Here is a 17,161-nt window from a genome sequence, read left to right as displayed (position 1 = left end):
TTATGGAGTGTTCCCCTTTCTGCTTAAGGGTACCAAGAATTCGGTTTTACATCCTCAACGCAACTCAATACTTTCATTTATTTTAAATTTCCTAAAATGATAGAGTCTGAGTGAAAAAAATTAATTTCGTTTCCATAAAAAATCACCAATTGATAGACATTAAGCCCGTATCGAGAACCTGGGGGAACTAACCAGATTCTAATCGTAAAGTGATCTTTGTACTACACCACGCCGCATATCGGCCAATACGATTTTATTTGAGCTTACTTTTACCGGACTAATATTCTTAAATCAGCAGCAAGACCGTTCATTTTTAAAGAAAGATTGAGATTGAGATCGACCACAAAACCAAGTGTCCGAGAAGCCCTCATGATGCGAAGCAGTAGAAAATGACTTTTTCTAACGTCTTTCTGTTTCGTTGCAGGGTGATGTTCAATTTGATCCACTAAACAAAGGCAACATTTACCTTCCTTTTGTGCGTTCCACTTATAACAGGTCTGGATACTGAACTTAATTATTTTACATTAGCGCCGTAAAGGAACTGCCCGTTTTTTTTATCTCAAAATACGTCATTTCCCCTTTGCCCTAAGCCTCTGTTTCAAAGCGAGGCTAAGTGAAGAGCTATTGATATGAAAATGGATTTTTTATTCTCATTCAAATAAAACTCATTTTCCAAGAAGGGTTTTCCAGTAAGCCTTGTTTCGAAATTGAGAATTTTCGGAACTCGGAAATTTATGGCCAATTACGTCCTTTTATCTCGATCTCTATTTCGACACGAGGCAATGCTTGACGTCTGGTTATGTCTCTACGCGCCAGAAGGTGCGTACGGCCGTAATAATCCACCCCCATCAAAACTGTGTGGCCCGTTGAAATCATAACGTTTCATATTATCCAAGGATGTCCAAGTCAGGGGGAAATTATTTCCGGAGCAAGCGATTACTTGAGCTGATTATAGTTAGTCTCACGGTAGGGCATTACTATGCTTAGTTGAACGCCTCTTTCCATGTAAAAATTGACATCTTAATTCCGCTGCACAAGTTCCACGCTGAAATATTAATTTACTCTAGTTTAGGATTTCTATATCATTTATACAGGTATTTCGAGAAAGGTTGTCGGAAAAAGTGCACGCGACAATCCCGAAAGGTATTGTGGGTAGTTTTGAGTTCACTTTTCTTCAAAGAAATTTGAAGGAATGGCACGAGAGGCCATGGATGTATGTTTGCGAGAGCTAAAGGAAAGACACAAAAGCAGGTTCAACAGCTACAGTGTCGGGAACAGTGTACTGATCATAAACCATAGTACCTTTCGGGATTGTCGCGTGCACTTTTTTTCTGACAACCTTTCTCGAAACAGCTGTATATGGGTAGCTGGATAAGAGCTGTTCAGAGTAAGAGGTCAACAACTCACATGCAAACACTGTATTGACTCAATTAATAGCTTATTCGTCGTATTAATACCGTCCCGCGCAAAAACCAATCACCTACTTTTCTATTAGATGCACGGGCAGAAGTACTGACACCCCAAGGCAACAAGTGAACAAAATAACTTCGTATATCGATGGTTCTGTCGTGTACGGTGAATCGGAAGAAAGAAACAGGGCGTTACGAGAATTTAAAGATGGAAAAATGAAAGTTGGACCAGGTGACCTCATACCAGTGAGTAACGCAGCAATTTTTTAATAGAAAAAAATTTCACGCTTATTTTTGCTATTCGTGAAGAGAAAACAAAGTATTGCACTATCCTGACGGGTGTTTGGATATTGGGTCTTAATTACTAGAAAACATAATAAATTTTGTGAACTTAAGCTTTCAATTTTTATTCTTCGATAATTATTATTCGATCATTTGAGGAACTGTATCAAACACCTCATATAGTGTTTTATCCGATATACAGATACCTGGAAACCATCTCGGCTGCGCCCCCTTTTTGCAACCATTTCTCGGTGCTTGGATATCGGATGCAAGACTGCTTGTTCTGATCACTGAGTTCCTGAGGATGTCGCACTGTAGAGATTATAGCCTTCACATGAGACAGATCAGGGATGAAAATGAAAACTGCTTCATATACTCCCTTTTTAATCTCAGCCAATGTAGTTCTATTACGCAGTTTAAGAGGCTTTATTAATAATATAAATTGAAAATTAAAAGAGTAAGGCTAACTAACAGAGTCATTAATTTATTATGGTTTTGCCTCCTGTAACAGGACAACACTATGGCTGTTGCAAATGATAATCCCGTGGGTCGTGATCCAGACAGTCTGCTGGCTGCTGGAGATTCTCGCGCGAATGTTCAGCCAGGATTGATTGCGCTTCACACGCTTTTCGTACGCGAACATAACCGGCTCTGTGATGAATACAAGCGTAAATATCCAATGGTTAGTTGGCATCAACTCTGCTACCAGATAAAAATAGCTTTCCGTTAATTCTTTTATCAGTCGGGCAAAAGATCCAAAAATCCATCGACCCCAGCCTTCAGTTATTTAATTTAAAATTCCGCTGGTCAGTCTGTCAGTCCGTCTGTCTGTCAGTTATGTCAGGCAAACTTCAGACAGTCGATCATTTAGTCAGTCAGTAAGGCAATCAGTCAGCCACGCGAACAGAAAGTCAATCAATTTTTCAGTCAGCGCAGTAAAGAAATTTGTTATCAATATTTTTCGGTAACAAGAGGAAAAAGTAGTTAAAAAAGAATGGTTGGTTTATATTAGTCTTTGCTAAACTGGGACGATTTTTTGAATTTTCAGGCTACCGATGAACAATTATTCCAGGCTGCGCGTCGCCTGGTAGCAGCTGAGCTCCAGGCAATCACGTTCCGTGAATACTTGCCGTCGTTGCTGGGAGGTACCAAACACATTCCTCCTTATCAGGGGTACAATAGGAGCGTGGACGCTGGAATGAGTAACATCATGGCTACAGCAGCTTTTAGGTGAGTTATACACGTGGTGCACATTGTGCGGAACTTCCGAAGACTTTCAGCTAGGCATTTGTAAAGAGAAGTACTGTTTAAATGATTGAAACATTTCTCATCAGCCCGCTGTTGTCATACAAAGTTAAGTAAAGAAACGGCACCTACTACTAGAGTGCGCAGGACCTCGAATGATGAAGGATCCGGCCATTTTGATTTTTAGGAGTCCAATTTTTCTGCTGCAATAAGGTGGAAATGGGGAAATGGAAGGGTAAACGAATCTGGTCTCTATCCTCACTAGGTAAAAAAAAAGTGCAAACCTCGATGTAACTAACGTCCATATAACGAAGTGATCGGTGTAGCGAACAATTTTTCAAACTGATAGTAAAATGTTTGGAAAAGAACCTCGATATAACGAAACCCTGTTATAGGGAGCATATTTTGCCAGTCCTTGGCCTTTCGTTTTTCGAGGTTCCACCGTATGTCTTGGGCCTCCCCTTTTTTTTTCTCTATGGTATTTAACCAACCATTTTGGTGTGACAGAGTCCATTGTTTTCATTTGTAGAGAAAATATGGAGGAGAAAATCTCGCAAGTAAAGTGATTTGTCAAACCGTACTGTAAAGAATTTCGTTAACCTGATGCGCCTATGGAACTATGACAACTATCAATAACCTAAGGCCTGTTTACATGGAAGTGGGGGACCCCAGTTAGGTAAGGTAACATGCGGCGGGTCACCCCACCTATCATGTAAACGTGATCACATTAAAATGAGAGATTATATGGACAGGCGGGTTAACCACCAAAGCGGGTTACCACACCTACCTGGGGTCCCCCAACTCCATGTAAACAGGCCCTAAGGTTATTTGTTGCATTTTAGATTTGGTCATAGCCAAGTGAACACTCACTTGTGGAGATACGAAGAGAATGGTACGATATCTCCCTATGGACACCTCCCCATGAGAGATGCTTACTTTGCCCCTGAGAGAGTGAAGAGGGAGGGCGGTATAGACCCTCTCTTTAGAGGTGCAGTAAGACAAGCGGCACAGGAAATTGATTTGAAGGTATGCAAATGCAAGGAGATCCTTTCAAGACGATCGGATTTTTGTCCCTTCTGTGGGCTCAGTGGGACGGGGGAAGCCAACAACCGACTGATTCGATATTCTCACAGCATGTTGCGCAGAATTTTCTTTAGAGCTAACCTTGAATATAACTTTATGGGGGCCAATTTAGTTTCTTCTTTCTTTCTTCGAAGCAACACGTTTGATTTAAAGTGGCTTTTTTTTACATTAATTAGTTAAAAGTTTTTGATTAAGTATCATGTTTGTAAACTAAAAAGGAAGGCAATCTCATGTTTTAATTCTCATGTCTTCACGTTAACCCTGCGATAATTTCTCGCCTGAAACAATGATCGTGTGATTAAAACTGTGTAAGTTGCAAGAAAAGGGGCGTTTATGATAATAACGCTCTCTTCTGGGCACTCTCATTTTCAATAGGCTTAATTTTTTCTTTTTATATATTTTGCGATGGGAATCTTTAGATGGTAGATGACATGAGAAACGCCTTGTTTCCTTCTGGTCGTGCTCCTGGACTTGGTTTGGATCTAGCAGCCATGAATATTCAGCGTGGAAGGGATCATGGCTTGCCAGACTACAACTCCGTGAGAAAGGCGATTGGGTTAAAAGGTTGGTGGGTCAATATAATGTTCTTAATTGTTGAGTATTAATTCAACGAAAAAAAATCAAACAATCACTTCAGTTGGTCAGTTAAGGTTGACGAAACTGCAAAGACGGGAAGATGTTTTTACGATAGATTAAGAAACATCGGACCCCGGCTGTTTCCGAAGGAACAAATTATGTCCGGGCACTATCAGTTTTGGGGTAAGGTAAAGCTTATTCCTTGAAATTGTAAATTAAACGAGACTTACCTGTAAGGTGAAGTTTGATTGAGGTTCTACCAGGTCATCACAGCAGCAGAGATTACATGAGATAGCGCATGCGCATAGCTGGTCAATATTAAAAGCACTGAGTGTCCGTATGTAATAAAAAGAAGACCCAGTAGGCCCATAACAGGATATGGGCTGAGTATGAAACCAGGGAGGGTAACAACTGGGAGGGCATGTAATCTCTGCTGCTGTGATGACCTGGTAGAACCTCAATCAAACTTCACCTTACAGGTAAGTCTCGTTTAATTTACAATTCTACCAGGTCATCGCAGCAGAGATTCCATGAGATTTCAAAGCCATATGGACACGAAGACAAAATAAACAAGGAACACCTATAAAACACAACTGGTGTCCTAGTTTATTAACTGTAGTAGAAAAAACCAAGACCTAGAAAGCTAGGCTTATACATTAATGCTGGTACCAAGAACAGCTTGGCCAAAACGAGAAACATTATCTTCAATAGGTTTGTTGTAAAACTTACGGAAAGTGCAATCTCCTTTCCAAGACGCTGCCTTAAGAATCACATCTATAGGCACCTGGCATGCATTTGCTTTGCTGGTAGAAGCAGCTCTGGTACTATGGGGTTTGAACACTTCCACATCAATACCAGCCTTGATCATAACATTCTTAATCCAACGTGAAATAGTGTCCCTAGACACGGCCTGGTAGGGTTTAACAAAACTAATAAAGAGTCTGGTTTCTCCACCTCTAAGGGGTGCAGTACACTTAATGTATTCTGAGAGAACTGAGTAAACGCAAACCCTGCCATCTGCTGGGAAGGCAGGAAGGATAAGCTCTGGTAGATTCCTGCCTGGAGCTGACTGCTTAACAATATCCTTAATAATAAATTTATAGTGGTCAGTATTTTTCTGCATACTAGTAATATCCATAAGATGGAAAGACTGACATCGCTGGCCTGTAACCAGTGCTATTAACATAACTAGCTTATGGGTAAGCTCTTTAAGGCTTATGCTTTCCAGCGGTGGAAATGTTTGAAGGTATGTCAAAACGCTTGTGGGATCCCAGACCGACTGGTATCTAGGTATACTAGGCCTATTGTTAAATACAGCCTTCAAAAAACGGTTAACTAATGGGTGAGAACCCACAGTTTTGTTATCATCTAGGTGGATAACAGATGATAGAGCACAACGAGCAGTATTCAGGCTACTGTAGCCGAGTCCACTATCAAACAGTTCAGTTAAGAAATCTATGACTTCTGATATAGCTGGTTGAATGGGATCAGTATTCCGTCCACTGCTGAATGTGGTCCACCGCTGTAAGTATGTTCGGTACTGTTTCTGGGTTCCTTCCCTCCAGGACTGCAGAATGAGCTCTTGAGCCCTCGCTGAAATGCCTTTATTTTGGAGACTTTCCCTGATAAGTGACATGCCATCAGCAGCAGTTTTGCCCCCAATGGGTGTTCTTTCCCTGGGTTGAAGGGGAGGTGTACGATGTTGGGACGATTGGGGAGTAGCACTGGGGTCTGCACCAGAAGTCTTGTTAATTTGGGGAACCAGGACTGTGTTGGCCAATGAGGGGCTATCATGATTGCTTCTGCTTGATCCTCCTCCACCTTTTGTAGAACTTGTGAAATTAAACTGAAGGGAGGAAAAACATAGTTATATTGTGTTCCCCAGTCTAATGTAAAAGCATCTACTCCAACAGCATTAGGATCAGGGATCCATGAAACATAACGAGACAGTTGATGGTTAAGTCTGGATGCGAATAAATCAAGGTCAGGTTTGCCAAATAAGGAAAAAATTTCTGACACCACTGGTTGGTCTAGTTTCCATTCTGTTTTGTCATTAAAAACCCGGGAAGCAGAGTCTGCTTCGATATTCTCGACCCCAGGGATATGTGCAGGTGTGATCCAGATATCTCTGTCCTTGCACCAAAGCCATATGTCTCTGGAGATATCATTACAAGGGGTAGAATGGGATCCCCCCATGTTCCTCAGATATGATACAGTGGTGGTATTATCAGACAGAACTTTAATGTGGCAGTGATGTTCTGAAGGGCATAAAGCCTTGAGGCCCCAAAAAACAGCGAGGAGCTCTAGGGCATTAATATGCAGTTGAGCTTCTTCCGGGGACCACCTGCCACCTGTGGAAATCCCATCTGAAAAGGCTCCCCACCCTTGGGTAGAGGCATCTGTTTTGAGTTCTCTTGTGATTTTCCCATGACTAATCTTCCTTTTGCATGTTTTGGCATGGTTCATCCACCAGACTATGTCATTTTTTGCTGTTTCAGACAACATCATAGGACTTTCAAAATTCCAGTTGGAATTTTTTAGAGCAGTTGATTTTTCAATCTCAAGTTGTCTGTAAAAAAGTCTAGCATACTCTACACCAGGGAAAAAAGATACCATAATGCCCACTAAACGAGCAACCAGTCTAACAGGAACAGATGTAGATTGCAATACCTGATGTGCTGAGGCAAGTAGCTTGCCAAAATTGTGATCTGTTATGCTAACAGACATGTCTAAGGAATTTAAAATAAAACCCAGATGTTCAAGGATCTGTGTAGGTTGGACAACTGATTTAGCCAAATTAGGGCAGAAACCCAAGTCCCCTAAAAGGGTTAAGGTATCCTGGACATTGGATGAGCAGGCCACACTAGTGTCTCCTTCTAAAAAGGAGTCGTCTAAATACCCACTAGAAACATGTCCTTTGAGTCGGAGGTATGCATACACAGGTTTGAGTAATTTGGTGAACACTCTGGGAGCACAGGCAAGGCCCTGCGCAAGGCAAGTAAACTGATAAAGCTTTCCTTTCCATAAAAACTTAAGATATTTTTGATGTGACCGGTCAACAGGTACAGAAAAATAAGCATCTGAAAGATCAATAGATGCCATAAAACACCCAGGTTTCATCAAGTGAACACAGGTTTCAATATTATCCATCTTAAAATGATGATAAGCAATAAAGCGATTGAATTCTTTCAAATTCAGAATCATTCTGAAACTCCCATTTTTCTTAGCTCGGAGAAAAACGGGGGATATGAATTCGGTGGATTCATGTTGGGACTCAACAATGATACCCCTAGACAAAAAATTTTGAATCTGCTGATCTAAGGCCACTGCTGCCTCAGTATACAGAATGGTAGGTCTAACTCTACCTAGTTGAACAGGCTGTATGTCATAAAACTCAAGTTTGTAGCCCTGTACGATGGACAGAATAGTTCTGTCAGAGGTAATTTCTTGCCACTTGGCCAGAAAATTCTTAATTCTTCCACCAGTAATAAGGGTGGGTACAGAGCTTACCTTAGGTTGAGTCATGACTGTTTCACAGTCTGTTTCATTGTTTTCGTCTCGGTTTTGCGAGGTTCCTTCCTGTATGAGGGGTGATTGCTCCTCTGATAGCCTCTGCCATGGTTGCTGTACTGGTTGAAGGGGCGCTGGTTGCGCCCCCCTTGGCCCAAAAAAGACCGTGATGGCCCTTTATACTTCTGAGAACTTGGCTTGTTGGATCTTGTAAGCTGTTTGGCTGCTTTGTTACTCTCGGTAACTGTTTTCAGCCGTTCGGCTAGGTCGTCACCAAACAGTTCACTTCCAATTGGGTGCTTGTTATTACACAAGGCCTTGTAGCTGTCATCTAAATCTGTTTTGAACAAGTCACGGCGGCAAATATTCAAGCTGTGGTTAGCCGCCGCTACAAGAAGAAGGGAATTCGATAGAGCTTCCCATAGGGTCTCTTTGGTTGGCATTGCAGCGCCTGAATCCAACGATTCACCCACTTTTCCTGTCATGTCTGCAAGAGGAATAAGCCCTTTAATCAGGGTGTCTTGCAAAGCTTGACGTCTAGCATCCATGCTTCGTGTTGGCTTTTTAGCGATGTCCCAAATCTCGGAATTGACACGAGTTTGGGCAAGTAATGTGCTGTTTGTGGGCCTATGAATGTTCTCTTTTCGCCGCTTAGTGGCTTGATCATTAAGACCACTGGCGAGGATGTTGTTAAGAACGTTTGCGATTTTTTTTTTTCCGAAATCGCTGGCCCCGTGACTTCGTCCTCGGTCACTTCGGTGACAAGTGAATCCACTTTGCCAGTAGTATCTGTCGTTTTGGAACGGGGTTGTTCGTCCGGTTGTGGCGTGATTCTGGGTCGTTTTGGCGGAGGCCCTTCCTCATTCTCGCTTTCAGCCAACGAAGGAGCGTCGACATCATCCACATCTTGCAATAGCCAGGCATCGTGAGACTCTTGTAAAGTTTTGACAACGGGCACCATGTCTTGCACGAGGCTTGTCAATAGGTCGAGTTTGTGGAGAAGCCTAGCTTCTCCCTCGCCTTCAGCAGAGTCAGCAGCCTGACTCGTGTTTGCGGCAGATGTGGATTGTTGTTTTGGAGATCGAGACGATCCTGTAAGCGTAGTTCCTTTGCTTGTCAAATTCGGCGAATTTGACTCGGTCAGTGACTCCTTGGTCACATCAAGGATTTCATCAAGTACGCCGGAACCCGGCGTAGGCATTTTTAGTGAATGAAAAAACACGGCAGTTATAAACTTTGCTTCGCAAAGATTGCCGATGTATGATAAATAAGAAATATAACTTTACGATGGTGAAGATAGACACCGGATTGTGATGGGCTAACAGACCAGCCTTGCCAAAATGGCGACGCAAGCACAAAAATTTGACCAGCTATGCGCATGCGCTATCTCATGGAATCTCTGCTGCGATGACCTGGTAGAATCGTCTTAGGTACGAGATTAATCGCTGTGCAATGGGTCATGGGAAGGACGAAAAACGTTGACCCTTAACGTTTTTCAAGCTTTCCCATGATCCTAGCGCCGCGACCACCGTCGAAAATCCCGAGATGCACTTAGACACGAGGCAGTCAAAAAAGATGAAGTCTGACTTTTCGCCACCATCGTGGGAAAATATTCGAAGTCAGGAGGGGAACTATTAACTTCAGCCAAACTGAAACTTCGGCTAAAGGCATAGTTAATTTTTTATTATTATTATTTTTTAAACCTTTTCTTAAGGAATAAGCAGTTTCGCAGATGTTACAAAAAATGAAGAAGTTGCCTATAAGATAAAGGACCTTTATCAGGACAAGAATAACATCGACCTGTGGGTAGGAGGCCTGGTGGAGGACCACGAAGAAGGCAGTGAACTGGGACCCACATTCAGGACGTGAGTTAAACGTCTTAATAACTTTAACTAATAATAATAAATATAGAACACTAGTAAGATTACATATACTTTGCTGGTAAAAACAACGAGAGAGCCTTGTGCTAGAAGGGATCGAATGCATCAGAAGGGTGAACTTGTTTTTCCTGCATCGATCGGTATCCCTGTTTTTAAGGTTACGTGGCTACTTGGCTAAATGGCTACTTGGAAAGTTAACTTTTAAATTGTTTAATATATGTTTGTCAAACAGTTTGTCTTTTTTCTTGCAGAATTGTGATGCGCAACTTTTTAAGGATTAGAGACGGTGATAGGTTCTGGTATGAACGATATTTGTCGAAAGAGGTAATTGTAACCAGCCTATATTTCTTGCCAAGAAAGATGACAATTATTTTACACTGATCTTGGGCCTCTGATACTAGAGAGATTATGCATCGCGTTTACGGCAAACGGTAAATGTGAGATTCAAGTTGAAAAATTTTCAAAATGAGGAATGAGCAGATAAAAACAGCTTAAAACAATTATGTATAGAATTGGCGCGAATCCACCGATTTTAATCTGTCTCCAACGTACGCTCTTGCAACATAAGTAACATAGCCTATGTGACCACTGGTAGCCCAAGCTCGAAATATGAGCTTCGGTGAACATCGGCATTGTTGCGCAATATTCGAAATATAAGGAAAAAAACCTATAGCTATCGTTTCTGTAACGTACGAAAATAAAAGGATTTCAATGAAAAACAGCTTACCTTACTTAAAATGTGTGTTTCGTCTCTCCTCCTGTGTGGTCCACGGGCCGATTTATGGCCGTTTTTTGGATTTTTATGTACACCGTGTACATAAAAATTTTCATTTTCGTAGGTTACAGAAACGATAGGTTTTTTTCCCATACAAATCCTTATATTTCGAATGTTACGCAACAATGCCGATGTTCGCCGATGCTCATATTTCGAGCCGGGCTTGGGCTACCTGTGATGTGGCAGGCGCAAAAAAATGGATGCCTTCTGTCCCCAATCCCCGCTCCATTTTCCCCTTCTTCCCCCACCCCGCTTCTCTCAAATCCAGCCACGCATATGAACTGTTCACAGTCCCCTATTTTTTCGTGACATCGTTTAGATATACCGCGTCTTACCGTCACGGCTATCTTGATTTTCAAATCTACTCATGCAAGATGGTTAGCCCGTGACGCAAAGCTCTCGATCTCGATGATCTTACGGAAAAATAGAGGACTGTGAACAGTCTACCACGCATACTACACACAACACTGCCCACTCATGTTTTTATAAATACAGCGAGGTTTTTTTTTTCCTGGGCGGTCCATTCTGTCTTCAACTCTATTCTCCTTAGTTGTAAATACCACTTTTGAAGGAAAAGATACTGGTTCAACTTTCATTATAAAATGGTACACCGCTTTCACGGCTACTGCATTCATTTTCTTAAATCAACCCTAATGGAAGAACGTTTTACTAAAAGACGCTACGAAAGAACATCAAAATTCATCTCAAAACAAGGATCAAAATAGCATGCGTGTCAGGCATTCAAAAGGGTGGTGAAAGGCTTTTCCAGGCGCGTGAGAAGCGTGAGGGGTTCCTTTCTTCTCCTTCACTCGCGGCGGTCTTGGGCCCAAGTTCCCCTATCCTACCCTTTCCAACGCTTGCCAGGCAGGCTAGAGGAACATAAAATCAACAAAATTAAATTCAACCTAATGATCGTCTTTTTTGTAGGAAACCTTGTAAATACCTAAATAAGAGATGTCTCCACCATTTCATATCCTACAAATTACAACTTCGTGAAATCTCTACCATTTTAAAATTCTGTACCATGAAAAGGGCAGTTTCCTGTGGTGGACCGCTTGTATAGGCCATTATAGGGAGTAATTCCCCGTCCCTCCCCCTCCCGCGAGGTGCTTGCCTTCTATCTTCCCGGGGCGGGGGGGCACTCCCATACATTACCTATACGGGTATGTGCCGCCCAACGGGGTCGTGATTTTGAGGCTCCTGGTTTAGAACGGGGTATCCATTTCAGAGGCGTTTTCTAGAACGGAGTATAAAAAATTGGCCCATTTCTAGAACGGGGTATCAGTTTTAGGGGAATTTTTTTTTTAGAACGGGGTGCCAATTTGGAGTCCCGGGCGGCACATACCCACCCAAAAAATACCCAAGTGCCCCCCCCCTCCCCCCGGACTATCTTCTTCTCAGTTTTTAACTCAGCAGCTCAGAAAACTGACGAATAAAGTGTTGTTGATATGATGAAATGGCGAGCTGATGCTCTCTGCCGAATTACTGTCTCATATTCGGCTTTTGCTTCTCGTTAACAGGAAATCGACAAAGTGAATTCCTTGACGCTTGGAAGAATCATCCGCTTAAACACAGGATTCAAAAGCGCGCCAGATGACTTGTTCTTCTCAACGCATTACTGCGCAGCCGTGAAAGATTTTCAGTGCATAACCAATAGCAAAAATTTGACTGGTGACTGCGTGACCTTTCAACACAAACTAAGAACTCTTGAGCGAGATTTAGCAACATGTACGCAAGGCAGCAAGGCCAGTTCCCCACCCAAAGACAACAATATTTCAAACAATTCAAGGACTGTCACACTTTTAATATTTTTTTGCGTGGTACATTTGTTAGCTGCCACCATCTTTTTCGTCCTCTTTCTCAAACTCTGGTTTAAATTTCGACGACGTAATCTTGAAGTTCCGTGCAATGCTAAGAGTAATGCGGCATTTGAAATGAATAATCGCAGCTACAGGAAAAATAGCTTAGAACCTAACAATTACTCTGTTATTTCATGATAGATTTTAAAGACTAGAAGCTCTGAACGTTTGAAGTTGCTTATCGACAAATGCCGCAGTCTAGTGGCTAATCTGAATAATTTCTCACTTAGTTTTACCGATACATTCATACATTCAAGATGATTGCGCCAACTTAAATTTGCTGTAAACTAAGACATGCAAAAGGAATACGTACGCTGCATGACCAAATGAAAAAAAAAATGAAAAAATGAAATGAAATCAAATGAAAAAAAGGATGGCAAGAAAAAAAAATATTGGCAACTTTGCCAAATGTTCAGGCCATACGAGCTTCCTGGCAAATCAGGGAGTGACGTCACACGATATTGAGTTTAACAAATCTTTGGAGGAGAATTTCGTTAGAACCGTATTGAATTTGAAAGCTCAGAGCGTAAACTGACCTAAACTCATTGCCATCTGTCTTTTTATCAGTGATCAGAAAAATGATGTCCTCTTTGGGGTGACCTTGCTTACATTTTGCCATACTACTTATAATAAAAGAGTAGTATAAAAAATTTATAGAGGAGCATAAAGGCTCTGTATATCTCGTTCAATACGAGTGCATGTGATCCTAAACGAATTATAATTCGAAGTGATGTTTTGAGTTTTTGATGAGACAGGGAAACCACATGCAATACCTGAGGGATGGTTTCTAGGAGCGCAGAGCTGAGAACCAAACATATAATTCAATCCACATCTGATTCGGGACAATTTAAGCACCCTCACTCCCTCAACTGTAGGGTGTGGAATGGGGGGTTCTGATCCCGGATCCCGAGCATCCGTTATTTGCTATCCCGAATATCATCTTTTCCAATTCCACATCCCGCTTCCCAGGGAGCCGTCAAATCCCGTATCTTGTTAACCTTTCCCGAATCCCGCCTGGTTTTCAGGGGTCAAATCCTGGCTCTCGGGAATATACCCTCGTAACACCCGCGAATATAAGCTCTACTGCAATGTAAACGGAATTCTTCCTCTCTCAAAGCTAATGACAAAGCAGAGATTACAGTCTCTTAATTCAAACTTGATGGTGACGATTGCAATTGACTCTCTTCAACAAAAATAGGCGTTAAGTATTTCTCGTCAAAGCGCGACCAAACTCTCACTAACCAAGACTTTTCATACTGCATCTTCTCAATTCTTTCTAGTGGCGTGCTTCCTGATGGGTCGTTGACATCAATGAGGCTCAATCTGCGCGCGCGCTTTTCTTCCTCAATCACGTCGATACCTGTCTTAATTTTTAAACACGAGAGTACTGGCAATGCCACACCCCCAAACACAATCACAGACACGATGACTATTATCAGAGTCGTTGTCAGCATCATCTGCCTCGGGATCGACACAGTATTTCTGACAGCTAAAGCAAACGCAATTGCACCACGTAACCCAGAAAAGAACATCATATGCTGAACATTCAGCGGTATTTTTCGGGTTCTGCCCAAATTCAGGAACAGCGATAGTGGATAAATATTGAGAGCGCGACCAACCTGTATGGCTAAAAACGACCATCCGATGAAACCCGCATTCCACTGGTGGTTTGTGAAGGCGAAAACAGACAAGCCTATGTACGAAAATATGAAGGTCTCTGCCAAGAAGTTTAACAGTTCGAAGGTCTGCATCGTACGCATTCTTGATTCTTCGGTGAGGTTTCTGTACGTGTAGTGCTGTTGTGTTATTCCGCAGAAGAGAACGGCTACAATACCAGACCAATTTGAAAGTTCAGCTGCTAAGAAAGTACAATAAGACATAAGGAAAAATAGAGCTGTCTCCAAGATCGGAAAGCTTCCTATCTTTGTGAGCTTTGTAACAAGTGCATTTATGCATGACATACCGCAGCCTATGGTGAACGAACCGACAAAAATAGCCACAAAATCTGCAATGGCCTTCAAAAACGAGAAGAGATCGAAATCGCGTAAGTCGCTCTGGTTGTAAGCGAGGTACGTTTCGATGGCCCTATAGAGAACAATGGCTACGGCGTCGTTTAGGACGCTCTCCCCGAAAACGAGAGCATACAAATCTAGGTCGGCGTGAAGGTCGTGAAAAATCGCTAGCACTGTCACCGGGTCGGTGGCAGAGATCAAGGCGCCAAAAAGTAAGCATTCTGCGTAATCAAAAGTTTCTGTGACGCCTGTCCATATATTAAAACCAAAGACAAGCGAGCCAGTAACGATACATGAAATAGTGGTGCCAAAGAAAGCGTAAGTCATAATGGCACCCAAATTCCGGAAGAAATAACGTTTCTGAAAACTATACCCGGCATAGAAAATTATTGGAGGCAAAAGAACGTAGAAGAATACTTCCGGGTTAAAAGAAGACTTGGATTCTATTTCGCTGCCTTCGTCTGATGGAGATGTGTTGGGCGGAAAGCGAATCCCCGTTAGCGTGTATGAGTACTCCGTACCGTTTATACTGACATAAACGTTTTTAGGGGCTATGGTGATGTTTCCGCAATTTTTTAATTTCACAGCTAAAGGTTTTCTGTGTCCGTGGTTCTCGGAGTACTTGATTATGGCTCCTACGATGACACCAAGGATCATGGCTACGCCGGTTTCATGGAAGAACTCAAATCTACGAATCTTAAACAGCCAGATCATGAGAACGTTGATGATCAAAAGGGTTATCAGAATAAACATGCTCAGGCTATCTGTCTTGTGCGTGTTCTCCATTTCATCTTCTTTCTTGCCTTCTAGAGTGGTCGGAGTTTCAACAGCGTACGAGAGAGTCGAGCAAAAGATTACGCAGATGGAAACGGCGAATATTAAGTTGATATTGGCTGCCATTTTGTAGATCAATGAAAGCATAGTTGTGTTCCGATCCCAGTGATCTAACCAACCGCAGTTTGCAAGTAAACTTCTCGGTCAATTGAAACTGTTGTTTAAGTGCCGGAATGAACCAGCATTCCGCCAACAACCTGCGTTGAATTCATCTTGTTCACTAGATCGTTTAAGTGATTAAATTAGAAGATCAATAACAGGCGGGTATTCTTCGTAATCCTTCGCCAAAGCCATTTTGAATCCTAGGTATGTTTCCGGGGCTCTAACTGTCAACTAACGTGTGATCTAGCGTTCTAGAAGCAGTGAATAGCTGAAGAATCGATCCGATGATCTAATAGATTTTTGCTTTAGATACCAGCGGAAACTAAAGGAAATATTTTCGGGTCTCAGGAAAATGGTAAATGTTTAATGAGGAACCCGTTTTCTTTCTTCCTATTTGCTCTGTTAATGCATTAGGCAGGTGGTTACGATTAGCCGCGAAATGTGAACTTGAAATGTAAACTATTCAATCAGTTCTCACGAAAACATTTCTCCTCGATTTATTGCAGCTTATAATCTACAGGATAGCGTTATATAAGCAGTTACGCCTTAACTGGATTGCACTTATTGCATGGCTACCTGAGAAATACAGTCAAAGCTAAATGTGCGATCACCCCTCGTAAGCGATCACCTCTCTAAAACACTTGAAATTTTTCCCATTCAAAGCCCTATAATTAACCCTCTCGTAAACGACCACATCTCATAAGCGACCGCGACCAGCATGCATTGGCAAGAAAGCTCCGAGCTGTGTGGGCCAGGAGTAGGGCCTTCCGGATGTTGGACGGGGGCGTTGGAGTGGGGGCTTTTTTTTCTCCCTCATCAAGATTACATTAAATAGACCTCTATTCTGTCTAGGCACTGGTAAATCTTTCTGTAACCATAGCAAGACGAATATACATATACATATGCATGTATAGCTCGTGCAAAACCAATACCGTGCATTGTAGGCTTCTCATCTGTAACACTTTTTCACATGCCCAATAGCGTGTGTTTTTACTTTGGCGGGGGTCTTACAATAATTGCAGTTAATGTAAGGAAACATGGCAATACAGGCTGAATTGCAGAATAGTAGTTCCCAATGCCAACTGGCTACTTCAGTATAATTGAAGTAGCCAGTAGGTTTGAATAGAGTAAGCGACTGTATCAACAAGGGGCCATTAGTCCCCTTCTTCTAGGAGGGTCTGGGGGCGTGCTCCCCCAGAAAATTGTGGAATTTCGAAGCCCTAAAATGAGATTTCCAGTGTTCCGGGGACTAAATTGAGAACGGTAGAGCCTGTTTTTCTTTCAAGAAAATATAGCTTTCATTTAGGTTTCATAGCCACACAATCAATTTTACAAGCAATGAACAAATGTTGATATTCAAAATTAAGTGCATTTGCACATAAACAAATTCTGCGCAAACCTACAAAGAAACGTGGAAAAAGATTGACTGAAATACAGCGTTTGTGTAACAAGACAAGACAAAGACAAGACATTTATTATCATAATATTGCAAGAAACCAGATGTGCTTCTGATGTAACTAAAGCATGACATATCAGTGGACCTTGAAAGCTCATCATAATTAAATTACGTTTTAATTCAGGTTTAATTATATAT

The 17,161-nt window shown here is 41.9% G+C and overlaps 1 protein-coding gene and 2 pseudogenes across 1 annotated transcript in view; 1 reads left to right on the top strand and 2 right to left on the bottom strand.

Annotated features, from left to right (window-relative positions):
* The window catches only part of LOC140944233 (uncharacterized), a 31,181-nt gene extending 18,215 nt beyond the window's left edge, over window positions 1–12,966 (top strand). Inside the window, exons 20-28 of the mRNA XM_073393365.1 lie at window positions 425–495; window positions 1,496–1,655; window positions 2,203–2,373; window positions 2,740–2,921; window positions 3,779–3,962; window positions 4,439–4,583; window positions 9,820–9,970; window positions 10,237–10,309; window positions 12,281–12,966. Of these exons, the coding sequence (XP_073249466.1) occupies window positions 425–495; window positions 1,496–1,655; window positions 2,203–2,373; window positions 2,740–2,921; window positions 3,779–3,962; window positions 4,439–4,583; window positions 9,820–9,970; window positions 10,237–10,309; window positions 12,281–12,757 (1,614 nt within the window). The 3' untranslated portion in view covers window positions 12,758–12,966. The remainder of the gene's footprint in view (window positions 1–424; window positions 496–1,495; window positions 1,656–2,202; window positions 2,374–2,739; window positions 2,922–3,778; window positions 3,963–4,438; window positions 4,584–9,819; window positions 9,971–10,236; window positions 10,310–12,280) is intronic.
* LOC140944235 (uncharacterized) lies at window positions 6,355–9,462 on the bottom strand (annotated as a pseudogene).
* Window positions 12,967–13,398: 432 nt separating the features above from the next.
* On the bottom strand, window positions 13,399–15,777 carry LOC140944234 (sodium/hydrogen exchanger 7 pseudogene; annotated as a pseudogene).
* Between the last annotated feature and the right edge of the window lie 1,384 nt (window positions 15,778–17,161).

This window comes from Porites lutea, chromosome 7, assembly GCF_958299795.1.
Source record: "Porites lutea chromosome 7, jaPorLute2.1, whole genome shotgun sequence".
NCBI lineage: Eukaryota > Metazoa > Cnidaria > Anthozoa > Scleractinia > Poritidae > Porites > Porites lutea.
Note: the sequence above shows the minus strand (reverse complement) of the source record. Positions and strands in the feature narration are given on the sequence as shown.